Source organism: Camelus bactrianus, chromosome 6 (genome assembly GCF_048773025.1).
Source record: "Camelus bactrianus isolate YW-2024 breed Bactrian camel chromosome 6, ASM4877302v1, whole genome shotgun sequence".
Classification (NCBI taxonomy): Eukaryota; Metazoa; Chordata; class Mammalia; order Artiodactyla; family Camelidae; genus Camelus; species Camelus bactrianus.
Genome location: NC_133544.1, coordinates 92595301 through 92608526, shown reverse-complemented (window position 1 = coordinate 92608526; position 13226 = coordinate 92595301). Strand labels below are relative to the sequence as shown.

At 44.4% G+C, this 13226-nt stretch overlaps 1 protein-coding gene across 1 annotated transcript; it reads right to left on the bottom strand.

The window, feature by feature from the left end:
- Window positions 1-58: 58 nt before the first annotated feature.
- On the bottom strand, window positions 59-11802 carry PDCD7 (programmed cell death 7). Its single transcript, XM_010955338.3, has 5 exons — window positions 10880-11802; window positions 8736-8874; window positions 3207-3443; window positions 2852-2939; window positions 59-1229 (listed from the first exon to the last, which is right to left on the bottom strand). The coding sequence occupies exons 1-5, from the start codon at window positions 11747-11749 to the stop codon at window positions 1106-1108; spliced, it is 1458 nt and encodes a 485-aa protein (XP_010953640.2). The 5' UTR covers window positions 11750-11802; the 3' UTR covers window positions 59-1105.
- Window positions 11803-13226: the final 1424 nt, after the last annotated feature.

The window sequence follows — 13226 nt, the reverse complement described above, 5'->3', positions numbered from 1 at the left end:
AACGTGGAAGAATGTGTAGTGATTTGGGAGGCAACAAACTGGGGGCAAAGGCTCAAACTAAAAAATAAAAATGACATTTATTTAGCTTTTTGGAAATATAAATAACAATTAATGACAAAAAGGAAAACAAAACAAAACAAAAAACTGACATGTTATATGACTGATTAGCTCCAGGCACAACAGTATTTATTAATGAATATAAAAAATAAATTTTATTATTTTTATCTGCTTTCTCCCAGCTTAAACTACATGTATATTTTTGGAAGCTTGTGTTCTTTAAAAAAATTCCACAACTATACCAGCCCCTACAATGTGACTGAGTGAGATTAATCAAGGTCCCACTCCCATAGGGAAATTAATTTTTATCCTTGGGGATTCTGATCAACCAGATCTCTAGGAACTTAAAAAGCAGGTGCTTTCATCAGGATCCATCTAACATGGGGAAAATGCAGCCATCATCCATTAAAGCATGATCCAGTCTGGGTATAGGTAGTCTTCAGGTTTTCCAGGTTCTCCACATGACTACCAGACGAGGCCACCAGCCCTTCCGGCAGCCCAGCCTGCAGTCTCTCCAGCTGCACCAAAAGTGGGATTCACAAAACCAAAGATAAAGCATTTCTGACCTCCCTTCCTGGAAGTCAGAGGGCTGTTTGGGCAGGAAGGGTAAGGAGGTCTTGCATCAAGCCTGCCTTCACAACCAGGACTAGGGAAAGGCCTGCTAAATCTGCCCAGTGCACACCTGTGTCGACTGCATATGTATATAGAGTGTACTTACCCATCACCACACAAGGAAGATAAGAATAAACTTACAAGTCACTCTGGACCAAGCCCCTCAAAACAGAGGCGAATTCGGTGAACCAGGGTCACTGCCTGTCATAATAACCCCAGTTCAACTAGGTCCTTTCCTGAAGAACCTTATTAATCTGATTCAAGAGGCACCTCTGGCCAGGACAGAGCACGGAAGGAAAATGTAACTTCTGGGTTGGGCAATGCCAAATGGAGTTTAAAGGTTGTGGTTTAGTCTACAGCACAAGAAGATGGCACCATCACTAATATTTAGAGCTGGAAAGAGCCTTGGCTGGACCACACTCCTGGAGCATCTTTACTAATGCAGCTTAATGGCGGTTGCCCAGATGTCGTTGCTGGGGAGCGGGGGAAGGACCCATCCTTGGGGAACGGAGTTGCCTTTGGGATGATCAGATGGCACCAGGTACTGATCCCAATCATGCCTTAATAAGAATATTGTAAAACAACTATTTATTTTTTGTTTTATTCGAAGCAAGATGTTAGCAAATAAATACTCTATTTCAGGACTTAGCTTTCAAATGACTGATATGAATCCACTAAAGAACTTGCTTTCTAGGAATTATGCAAAAGACTGTTTCTTAAATATACATATAAAGAGGAAAAAACTACAAAGAACTTACAATCTTATGGATAACCAAATAATGAATATACAGTTGATCCTCATTATTTGCAGCTTCTGTATTTGCAAATTTGCCTATTCACTAAAATTTATTTGTAAGCCTAAAATCACTACTCATGGTGTTTCCGTGGTCACTTGCTGACATGCACAGAGCAGTGAAAAATCAGTCACCAACCGGCATGTTTCCAACCGAGGCTGAACAAGGTGACACCCCGCCTTCTGGTTTTCAGCTCTCTGACTGTAAACAAGTGTCTTTTTTGTAGTTTATCTAGTACCATATTAGTCACATTGGTGCTTTTTATTGACATTTTGCTGTTTAAAATCTTCTCCAAGAATAGTGCTGAAGTGCTGGCTAGCATGAGAAGGCTGTGATGTGCCTTACAGAGAATGTGTTACACAAGCGACCTTCAGGCATGAGTTATAGTGCTGTTGGCCATGAGTTCAATGTTATGTGTTGATCGGCTGACGAACTGTCAGTAGGCTCCCAGGAACCTAAGTCTGCATCTCCTTTAGGAGCATCACTTCAGTGTTCTCCAATTCAGCGTCTGCAGCTTTATAGAATACAGCTACTGTGAATAATGAGAATCAACTATATTTAAACACTAATATTTGTATACTAGCCGGAAGTACATTTTTCCCAGAACATAAACTTGGTTTGCTAAAGAGCACTGTTGGACCTCTGCAAGGAACCTCAGAGATCACTTAGCTCAGTGGTCTTTCAAACCAAGTTTTAAGACCTCTTAAGCCCCAAGCAGATGTTCTGGGGAGTCTAGAAACAACAAAGTGCTTCCCTAGTTGATAACAGACTTAAACTGTCTGTGGAACCCATTCATTCATTCTAACTATCGTACAAACTAATCTCTCAAAAGACTGCATTTGGGGAGGGTCCTACTGCTCATGTTTGAAGGCCACATTCTAGTCCACTATTTTCATTTTATAGGTGAGGAAAATGAAACTCAGCTGAAAACTTTACCAGTAACTCACCAGTAACTGCAGATTAAGATGGGACTGTTCCTAGCTCTCTTGGCTCTGACCCATAGGAACTCACAAGTTAGTGTGAGCTTTAAACACCTAAGTATACACAGAGGGTTTCTCTTCCTTGGTTTGTGTAGCAGCAGAAGAGAATCAGGAAAATGAAGCCAATGCTTTAAGTCAACAGACCCACTGCAGCACGGGATAATACAAAGGGCAAGTCACAACCTGAGTTTCAGCGTCTTCACCTGTTAAAATAGGGACATCTACTTCTCAAGGATAGATGAGGATTAAATAAGACGTATGTGGCATCCTTCAAACTTGGAAACATTAAATAAACTCACAAGGAACTTAAAAAAAAATGATACAGCAGTAGACCTCCACAACATAAGCATTTTGTCAACTACTTCTGGCTACCTAAGGGAGAGAAGACATGGAGAATGGCCCTCTGACCTTATCTGGATGAGCGCTGGCAGCGAGTGCTCAGCCTGGAGGTAATACTGCCGGAAAGGCTGCAAGAGGTGAGCGAGGGGGAACTCATCTGGAAAAGAAAAGGCACAATACCATGTCATCACACTTCATATATAGAGTGCCTTTCTCAAGGCAAGGGGACCAAGCCTATGATTATACAATAGGATCAAATGTGTTTCATCTTTAATCCTGATTTCCAGGATACAGTTTAGAATTTCAACTCTTAAGGGTAACATTTGTCACCTACCACCTCTTAGCTTAAGTGACAGTCATCCATGAGGAAAAGAGCTGTCAGTCTAGTGTCTTCCTTTTCTCCACTGGGTACAGAGGAACTTACCTGGATCCCCAAATAACTTGGACTCAATTTCACGCTTTTGAAGGAAAAATTTCTCTTTTTCTTTCCTCTGTTTCTTTTCTAATTCCCTTTTTCTCTCCTCCTCTTGTTCTCCTTCCAACATAACTCTGAGGGCTCTCTCTTCAGCTTCATACAGTTCAGAGCGCTTTTTAATGAGTTTTCTTAGTCGCTGAAGGTGATGCTCAAAAGTCTCATCCGCTGAGGCTGGGGGACAAACCCCTGAGCAAAGACAACCAAATGGCATTTTAGACACAAACTTTTTCTTGTCCACAAATTCATGCTCTAAAGAGCAGACTCAAAGTCCTACTTTCAGTATGAATTTGGCTAGAGTTTACAAATTCTAACCAATCTTCAAAGGCTCGATTTGATCTTCTTGAGTCTTCAACTAATCTGACTCTAACCTGATTTTTGCTAACTCCTCTTTCTGGATCACACCACTTAACCTTTGATTTAGATCCTTCAGTTGGAGAGTTCCTCCACTAAAGGGAGGAATTGTCATTGACTTCTTTATTGTAAAATTTCTTTAGCACAGACTCCCAGACCCAACCAATAAACAATTCTTCCTCTGACAGAGTACAAACTTGGACACTTGGACAATGAGGAAGAAATATACTTACCCAACCACAATAACCTCACAGTCTGCTGCTGAGAGCAGGGCGACCAAATGTTTCATTTGCCTGGTTTTAGGAATGAAAGCCCAGTGTCCTGGGACACCTGGGATGACTGGTCACCCTGATTTAACTGTGAAGTCAGCTAACAGTAGAGTCTACATGGCGAGAGTCACATATGGGAAGACTTGATTACAGACTAATTGTTAGGTGATATCAAAGAATTACCACTAATTTTGTTAGGTGTGATAATGGCATCATAGGTGATGATGGGTGTTTTATTTAGGTGTTCTATTTTTGTACACGTCTGAAATTTTTCATAAAATTTCATGAGGAAAAAACTTCTAATTTAATGAATACTTAGGTGGATTGCAGTTGTGTACTCATTACCATAATGGCCCTGCAGGATAAAAGCTGCTGAAGCTGCGAGGTGATTCATCCTGGAGTAATATGGGTGTGGTCCATCCTGCTAGTCCTTGGGGATTATAAAGGAAAATCTATTTATTATGGAGAGCATTTTAACAGTACCAGATACAAGGAAGAAAATAAATCCTAAACCCACTAACATAATCAACCATTTTTATTTCCCCACATTAAACCTCCAGGTGTTTTTGTCCATATAGTTCAACATGATATGTGTGTAATTTCCACATCTCCATTCTCTACACTCTTTTCCAATCTTTATAATTACTTAATTACAAATCATTGCACCATAATTTACTTAACAAGCTCCCTACTCCTGGAAACTTAGGCTGTTCCAAATGTCCCGTTATCATATAAGGCTACAATGAATACTCTTGGGCATGTTTACTTTTTCCTTCCCATGGATTATTTCCATAAAAGAAATTCTCAAGAGTGGAAATGTTTACAGATATTTCCAAGACTAACTTAAATGCGGTACAAAACTGTTTCCTAAAAGAATTATACATTTACTCAGTATCTAACATTTGACACAGAGAAAGTAATAAACATTTATGTCTTCAAGGTATGAATGGTTATCAACAGTTTTGGCAATTTATGCTGCCACAGTCAGGTACAATATTGCCAGCTTTGAGCACTCGATTTTCAATTTTGGCTGATAAATGTCACAAAATAATGGTTCCTTAAATACAGCAGTTCTGTCTTGTGAAGCTGTTTGATTTGGAGGTCTGATTCTTTTCTGCCTCAGAGACTGCAGCTCTCCTGTCTTTACCTCCAAAGCTGATATTTCTCCAGATCACTTTCTTACGATTTCTTTGGTTGAACAAGTTTTCATCCACTCATTCCCACCTATGGAAACTCTACTAACTCAAATTCATCTTCTACTAAGTTGCCAATGTCTTCCAAAACATAAAATTTGTATGCACTGAGAAATCTAAGCTGCCAATATGTTGCTTCATAATAATTGCATAGTTTTGTTTAATTTCTTTATCTCAACCAGAGATGGGCAAACATTTCCTACAAAGGGCCAGATAGTAATATTTTAGGTTTGTGGGTCATACGGTCTCTGTAGCAAGTACTAAAATCTGCCACTACAGCAAAAATACAGACACTCCATCAACCTAAAAGTGCCTCCAGACCCATGAGAAGGTGTGGCCTGCTCCCATCTTGATCGGCTGGGCCTGCGCCCCGCTCCCCAACCTCCCTTTCCCTCAACCTTTCAGGGATCACGCCTGCCCACCATGACACACTCTCTCGGAAAGGGCACTCCTCACCCAATCCTCCTTGGACCCCCACCCAGTACCGACATGGTCTAGGTTCCCTCCACCTCTAACCGCAACTTCTCTATTTCCTGCAGCTCCTGGGTACTAATGCCTTCTTCTTTATCCCCCTTCAGCCACCCAGAACTTAAGGCCTCACCCAGTCTGTGGCCCTTGGCATGATCAGAAAAAAAGTGTCCACCTCTGAAGTCACAGATCCAATTATTCTCTTCTCTGACTTTCTACCCTCTGGGTACTTAACTTCCTTCTTTTCCAAGACTGTCAGTGTCACTAAAACCTCCATTCTGATATATCAGATTCCACCCTTCTTCCACTCATTCTCACTCATAAAGCAAAACCCCAGAGCCCTGTGCTCTGTGTTCGCCTGTCAGAGTCAATTGATTATGTGACCTAGTGCCAGCATACAGTTCTATGCGCTGGACCCATAATAGCACCTCCCTGCAGCCTTACTCTGTGCGTCTCTGGTTGGCTCTCACTCATGCCTCACAGCAATCATTTCAAACCTTCACTGCTCTCCTGAAGCCTTATTTCTCTACTCTTAGCAAACCATGTAGCATTTTCCCCAGAGAAAACAGGCCATCAGGCAGGAAATCCCTTAACTTTCTGCCCCTGACTTCACTTATCTGCGTATTACTACCCACCCTTGTCTTCATTTTCATTCCAGTGAAAGATGGGTCCTTCTCCACTTAAGTTAACCCCTCCACCTGGGATCTGAATCTCCCAACCTCCTGCAGGACCTTGAGCCATCAACTGTCCCTCCTGCTTCTCTTCACAGGCAAATTTTTAATAAGTTAAACTCACTGTTTGCTTTTCTTACCTCCTATTCCCTCTTTGAGTCTAGTCCAGCTTCTACTCAAACCGCCCCACTGAAATGCACCTAACATAGGTCACTAATGATCTATTTGGTACTAATTCCCATGATGCCATGATGTTTCTTAATCTTTATATTACTAAAAAAAAAAAAAAGGTAACACTTACACAGTACTTACTATATGCCGGGACTATTTTGAACACTTTCTGCATGTTTACTAATTTAATCATCGCAAGATCCCCATGGATAGGTACTTTTTTCCCTTCTTACAGATGAGGAAAAACCAAGGCTCAAGATCACACAATCTCTCTGAGCATCTACCACTTTCCAGAAGGTCCTTTCCTCCTAGCTCTCTGAGCTCCCTTGATCTCTTTTGTGGCCTTCACCTTATCCATCTTGATTTTGACACTCCCTAGGTTTTGTCTTTTTGGCCCTCATCTCACACTACAAAATCTCCATAAGGTCATTCCTCCTCACGGGTCCATCCTGATGAACTCTTATCCAGGATGCACCACAGGCACAACCAACACAACAGGCCTCAAACTGAACTCGTCAGCCCCAAGCCTGTTCCTCCTCCTGATCTGCTGGTCAGTCAGTCAGAATGGATCATCATTCAGTCAATAGGTTAAGTGAGAACCTGAGTCATTGTTTTCCTTCAGCTCCCACATGCTGAGTTCCCCATTAGATATACACACATACACACACTACTCATATCTCTTAAATCCACTTACTGTTCCCCAACTCACCATCTGACCCTTAGCTCACACTCCCTTATTATCCCTGCCCAGACTACAGCAGCCTTATCAGTCTCTCTCTTTCTTCCTCACTCCTAGAAACCCCAAACTTTGCTCTGCTCTGCCAGCACAGATCTTTGTCATCGTTTCACTCTCTGCTTGCAATCTTCCCCTTGGGAAGATTTTCCACTCAGCTTTAAGCATGGGTGAGATGTCTAGCCTAGCCCATAAGACATTCTGCAACATAGCCCTCTTACACATCCAAGCTCATTCTCTCAGCACTTACTTGGAGATGCACACGCCTTAAAGAGAGAAGTCAGAAAGTTGCTCTGTTTTTTTTAAAGTATCTAACAAAACCAGTTACTAGATACTAAATCATTTCACATTCTAGTCAGTTAACTCTACTGAGCCTGCTTATTTTTAGAGTATAATTTCTCCTAAAATTTCTTCCTTCTTTTCGACAAAAGTGAGGAAGACTAATAGTGAAAAATTATGCTGGTAAATTCACTTGGTAAAAGTTTACTGAACATTCACTTCACGGAGGACATGAAGTAGGGGAATATTAAATAGCAGCCCTCAGGTTTTGCATTCTTATAAGGAAGAGATATAGGAAGACCCAGTAGATGCAAACATCCCTCTGACTCATGAATGCCCTGTGGGATCATCTGATTCTGAGACTGAATCTGAGCCAGCCAGTCCGGAGGCTGGCATGCAGAAGCTAATCACTTAGCTAATGAATGAGCCTGACTGAATGCACATGTCCCAACAAAATTTTATTAAGGGTCTGAATTGGAGTTATATTTTAAACCGCACAAGGAAAATTATTTGTTATTGTGGTACTTGCTAATTTGTGTACTCTCAAATACCCCTGGTGAATGTGTATGGCCGACAGCCCACTCAACAAGGCAGCATGTTGTCCCAAGCCAGGTGCAAATGAGAAGGAGCAGTTAGGTCACCTCGGCCCAGATCAGAGAAGGAGGGAGGATGCTGCATCTGTATTTACTTTTGAAGGATAGTGAGAGCGTAAAATGGCCAAGACGGGACTCTCCAGACAAACAAACTGGCAAGAGCAAAGATCCAAACAGGAAAACAAAAAGCACAGCTGGGAGCTTCTAGAAAACCAGTGCTCCCTCTAGAGGCAAGAGGAGACCACTGAGGTTTTCTGAGTCCAAAAGTGACATACCATGCAGTCTGCAGGGCACTCCTTGCCCCATGCAACCATCCTACCTCTTCAAATATCAATGTTTCAGGTTTGGAATGTATCTGAAGGATTATGCTAAGTTTTCCACACCTTCTGAAGTACCAAGTAAAGAAAGGACAACTTTCACCTTAACATACGGGCAAAGTTGACCAGCCATGCCAACCTCACTCAAAAAGCGTAGCCAGGAATGCCTAGGGTGGGAATGATGAGTCAAGAGGAAGACAGGGCAGTGGGTTCCCACATCCTTTTTAATCTTGGCTACCCAGGGATAAACATCTTCTGAGGCTTCCTGCTTCAAAAGTTCTGAGGTACTGCTGACAAGTTTAGTTACCCTATTGGGTGAAAATAATGAAGTATCAAGCATTTTTCCTTCAAAAATTTGAGAGGGTGGTGGATGCTAGGGTAAAGAAAGAGAAGGAACAGGGGAACAGAAGAAGAAATGCAAAGCCATAGTTACCTTTCCTTGCTGCAGCCTCTTTCCTGAGTTTCCTCAATTTTTCCAAGGCCCGAAGAATGTCCACCATTCTTTTGGTGTCTGCTTGTTTTTTCCTCACTTCAGATAAGACACCATCAGCAGCAGCTTTAAGTTCCTGCTCCTGAGGGACAAAGAGAGGCCATGAGATCTAGTATAAGGAACAACTTATCTCAGCAGAGAAACCCTGCTTGGAAGGGAGATTTCAGAGGACCAGACAGTCCCAGGGTTAAGAAAGACTCTACTGGCTCTGCATCCCAGTTTCCCAGACCATGCACAACTCCCCTCCACACTGGTTCAGCCAACGGATTATTTTCTCTGCAGCCTCCATGTGGGCTCTTGTCTCGGTTTCTTCCTCAGAGCTTCTGCAAGTGTAGTCCAAGGAACATCTATATACAATTTGTCTTGTTAAGCTGGGGCTCCCTTGTTAAAAATTCAGACTTGGGGATCCAAAGATTCAGACTAGCAGGGAAGATAAGGAATGGGGCTGGAAAGGCCCAGAACTCTATAACGTTCTCACTGACAACTTAAGCACAGTTTATGTTCCACTGCTTTAAGGTCCCAAGGATCTCTTTGATATGACAGCTGTTCAAACATCTGAAGACCCAACCTTACTCTTCTTAAGCTGGTTCACATGTAGACTAAACAACCCTGGTTCCTCAAGTTGCTACTCACAGGACTCTGTCTCCAAGTACCCTGACAGTAAGTGGCAGGAAGGACCCTTTTGACTAAAGCTCTCTTTCCCATCTGGCAAATAAACGCCTGTAATTTCACTGTTACAGATACACCATGCTATTTCACTCTTTTGCTTGTATTACTCCTTCTTCTGGAACTGCACCTGTTGCATTCACCTGGCTCTGACATTTCCTACAAGACTCAGTTCAAGATCACCATATCATCTGGGAAGACTTCCTTGATACCTTCCCTTAATGAATTAGAAATTCCTTCTCTGGGCTTTATAGCACCTATAGTTGAAATCCTAATACACACCATGCAATACAGACATGTTCCCCCAACAGTGTTCTAAGTCCCTCAAGGACAAGCACTATGTCCTATTCATCTCTATCTCCAGCACCCAGCACTGGGTCTGCCATAATGGCCCCTCATTAAGTCTGTTGAACCAACTCAAAATCCCTTGGATTAAGGTATTGCCTCCAAGTATTTTCCTTTAAAGTACTGATATATTCCTGGAGGCATGAAGAGAAAGCTTGCCGTCAATAGACTTCAGAGGGTAGTTGTACCAGATTCTAGGGCAGTAACAGACACAGGGAAGAGGGAGGAAACACCAGCTGGTTGTGGAGAGTGGAGGGGAGAGGGAGTCCCTAGAGGCACTCAAAAGTAATGAGAATGCCATAAATATTTGACCAATTTCCAGTTTCACCCTGGCCCTCAACTTAAGAACCTGAGATCAATAAGCTTTAGAATGTGACAATCTGGGCTCAAATAATGTGTGAAACTGCCACAAACCTCTTGTGTGGATTGTTGGAAAGTTAATCTCTCTATGCCTCAATTTCCTAATCTGTAAAACTGGGATTAATACTGTCTACCTCTCAGGGTAGACAAGAATTCGAGATCTGGCATATGTAAGGACCTAAGCATAGTGCCTAGTATACAGTAAGTGCTCAAAAACACCATTGTTGAACCTGGGGAATATGTGGTTTAAAACTCGTAAACATAGGAATCCTGGAGAAATCACCTCTTACTCCATCAGCTAATTAGGGTATATGTTCCTCGAGACAAGACTCCAAGTTCTCTTTATTTTGTATTCTTAAAATCACCTAGGGCAGTACAAGACCCAAGGACCCAGATGCTCGTTTGTGTTGAATGTTAGCAAGTGGACAGAACGTTGGAGCAGGAGACAGATCTGTCATCCCTGAAAAACGACTGTGTAATGCTACATTTCGAATTCAGAGAACTTTGCAGAACACCTGAAGCATTTGTGTTGTGTACTACACACCATTAACACGCAACCATTATGGAGATACGAGGTCGGAAAGGCAACTTGTGTTTTTATTTTACGAATTTGAAAAAAGAGGCTTAGACCTGGGAAATGACAGCGCACAGCCCACGCCCCATCAGGTGCCAAACACCCTACCCCCCTTCCCCCCGTGTGCACTCGCTGTTCTTACCCGTTTCTTCTCCTCCACCTCCTGCACGCACTTGACCCTCCAGCGGTCAATCTCCTGCTCGCGCTCGGCTGCCCGCGCGGCCTCTGCCTCCCGCTCGGCCTCGCGTTCCCGGGCCCTCTCGCGAAGCCGCAGCCTGCGGCGCCGGACCCTCTCCAGCCTCCGCCGCGCCTCGCCCACATAGGCGGCCTGGGTCAGCAGCTGCAGTCTCTCGGCCAGCTCGGCGCGCAGCGGCTCGGCCTGCGCATGCAGCTGTGCCCAGGCCGGGCCGTCGGCCTCGGCCTCGCGCAGGGCCTGGCAGAGGTCGCGCAGCCGCCGCACCAGGCGCAGGGCCCCGCGCAGCCGGGCGCGCACCTCGCCCAGGCTGGGCCCAGCGGGCGCGCGCGGGGGCACTGGGCAGCCGGCCCGCCGCGGGGTTCCGAACACCGCCTCTATCCACTGCCGGTCGCGCAGGCGCTGCAGGACCGCGTCCCCGAGCACATCGGACGGCGGCGGCGCTTCAGGCCAGCGCGGGCTCCAGGGCGGCCCCGGGCCTGGAGGCGGCGGCCGCGGGCGCTCACCGGCATCGGTCCCCAGGAAGGGCCGGCACTGTGGCGGTGGCGGAGGCAGCGGCGGTGGTGGCACCGGATAGAAGGCTCCGCCGCCGCCGCCGCCGCCGCGGGAGACTTCCCCGGGGCCCCGGGGCTGCAGAGCTAGCGGGGGCTGGAGGAAGGGGGCGGAGGCCCCCGGAAAGGGGCCGGGCCGCTGGGGAACAGGTGGCGGGAAAGCCGAGGAGGGTAGCGGCGGGGGCGGACAGCCGAAGGGAGCGGGAGGCGGCGGCTGCGGGGGTGGGGGGCCCGGGCGACCCGGGGCGAAGAAGGGCGGCAGAGCCATGGCCACGACGAAGGGATTCTGAGAAGTGACAGGAATCTGAGTGGTTCCTCAAGATAGTGTCTTCCGGGAGGAAATGACGTAGTACCACGCGCGACACCAGTTTGACGCACCCGACCCAGAGAGCCCGGCGAATGGTGGTCGTTCATTCAATCCTTCCGTTTATGAATATTGTCCTTACAGTGCAGTCCAAATGCGGAGCTAGCAGCTTTACAGTGAGACTAACAGACAGTTCCGCTCCTCGTAGAACTACCTGTCCAGTAAAGAAAATTCATTAATCAAGTAATAATGAAAAAAAAAAAAAAAAAGCAAAAGTGCAACAGTGAATATATACTACCAAAGAGGAAAAAGGGGCAAGAGGAGCTTAAAGGAGAATTTGAGTTAAGCAGGCTGGGGAATGTTGTTTGAGACTTTATCTGAGGCCTGAAGGGTAAGTATGTGTTAAATAGTGGAAGAGAGGGAGGCACAGTTCAGATGGGAACAACATTTACAAAAGCCCCCTATTAGACTATAGGAGTAGGTCTGCTGCGGAAACTCACAGAATGCCAGGGTGGATAGAGTACAGAAAGTCCGACCGGAGCCTGGTGATCCTGGGAGCTGGACAGAGATCGTAGCGTCCAGGATCTCATATCTTAAGTTTTTAGTAGGAGGGTAACGGAAGGCTCTTTGAGATAATTGTAGATCATGTGCAATTGTAATAAACAGTACAGCAAAATCCTGTGTACTCTCCCAACTTCTCCCAATTGTAATATCTTGCAAAGCTGTATTACAATATCACAGCCAGGATGTTGACCTTGATGGTCAAGATACTGAACATTTCCAAACTTTCAGGATCCCTTATTTGCCCTTTTATAGTCCCACCCACTTTCCTTCCTAAACCTCTAGCAACTACTATCTGGTCTCCATTACTATAACTTTTGTCCTTTCAAGAATGTCATATAAATGGAACCACATAGTACATAACCTTCTTGGATTTGTTGTTCACACTCAGCATAATCCTCTGGAACTACATCCAGGTGGTTGTATCAGTGTACCTTATCATTGTAATCAAGTGTGCAAAAAAGGTGTGGATAAAATGAAAACATACTTTGTTTAATTACTCATCTGCTGAAGGACATTTGGTTTGTTTTCACTTTGGGACTATCATGAATAAAGCTGCTATAAACATCTGTATACAGATTTTTGTGTGAACACAAACCATTATTTCTCTGGAATAAGTGCCCAGGAGCACAATTGCTGGATCATATGCCAGTTAAATGTTTAGTTTTTAAAGAAACTGCCAAATTGTTTTCCACAGTGGTTGCAGCACTGTACATTCCCACCAGATATATGAATCATCCCTTTTCTCTGCATTCTCATCAGCATTTTGTGTTACTATTTTTTATTTTAGACATCCTGATAGGTATGTAGTGTTATTTTATTGTGGTTTTAATTTACACTACCTTAACAGCTAGTTATGTTGAGTGTCTTTTTATTTGCT

Bases quoted from the DNA above. Each gene is read 5' to 3' on its own strand.
- PDCD7 (XM_010955338.3), bottom strand. From the start codon at position 11,749: ATGGCTCTGCCGCCCTTCTTCGCCCCGGGTCGCCCGGGCCCCCCACCC. The intron at 8,875-10,879 runs GTAAGAACAGCG...TTTGTCCCTCAG, and splicing joins AGGTGGAGGAGAAGAAACGG to GAGCAGGAACTTAAAGCTGC. The intron at 2,940-3,206 runs GTAAGTTCCTCT...TTTCTTTTCCAG, and splicing joins CAAGTTATTTGGGGATCCAG to ATGAGTTCCCCCTCGCTCAC.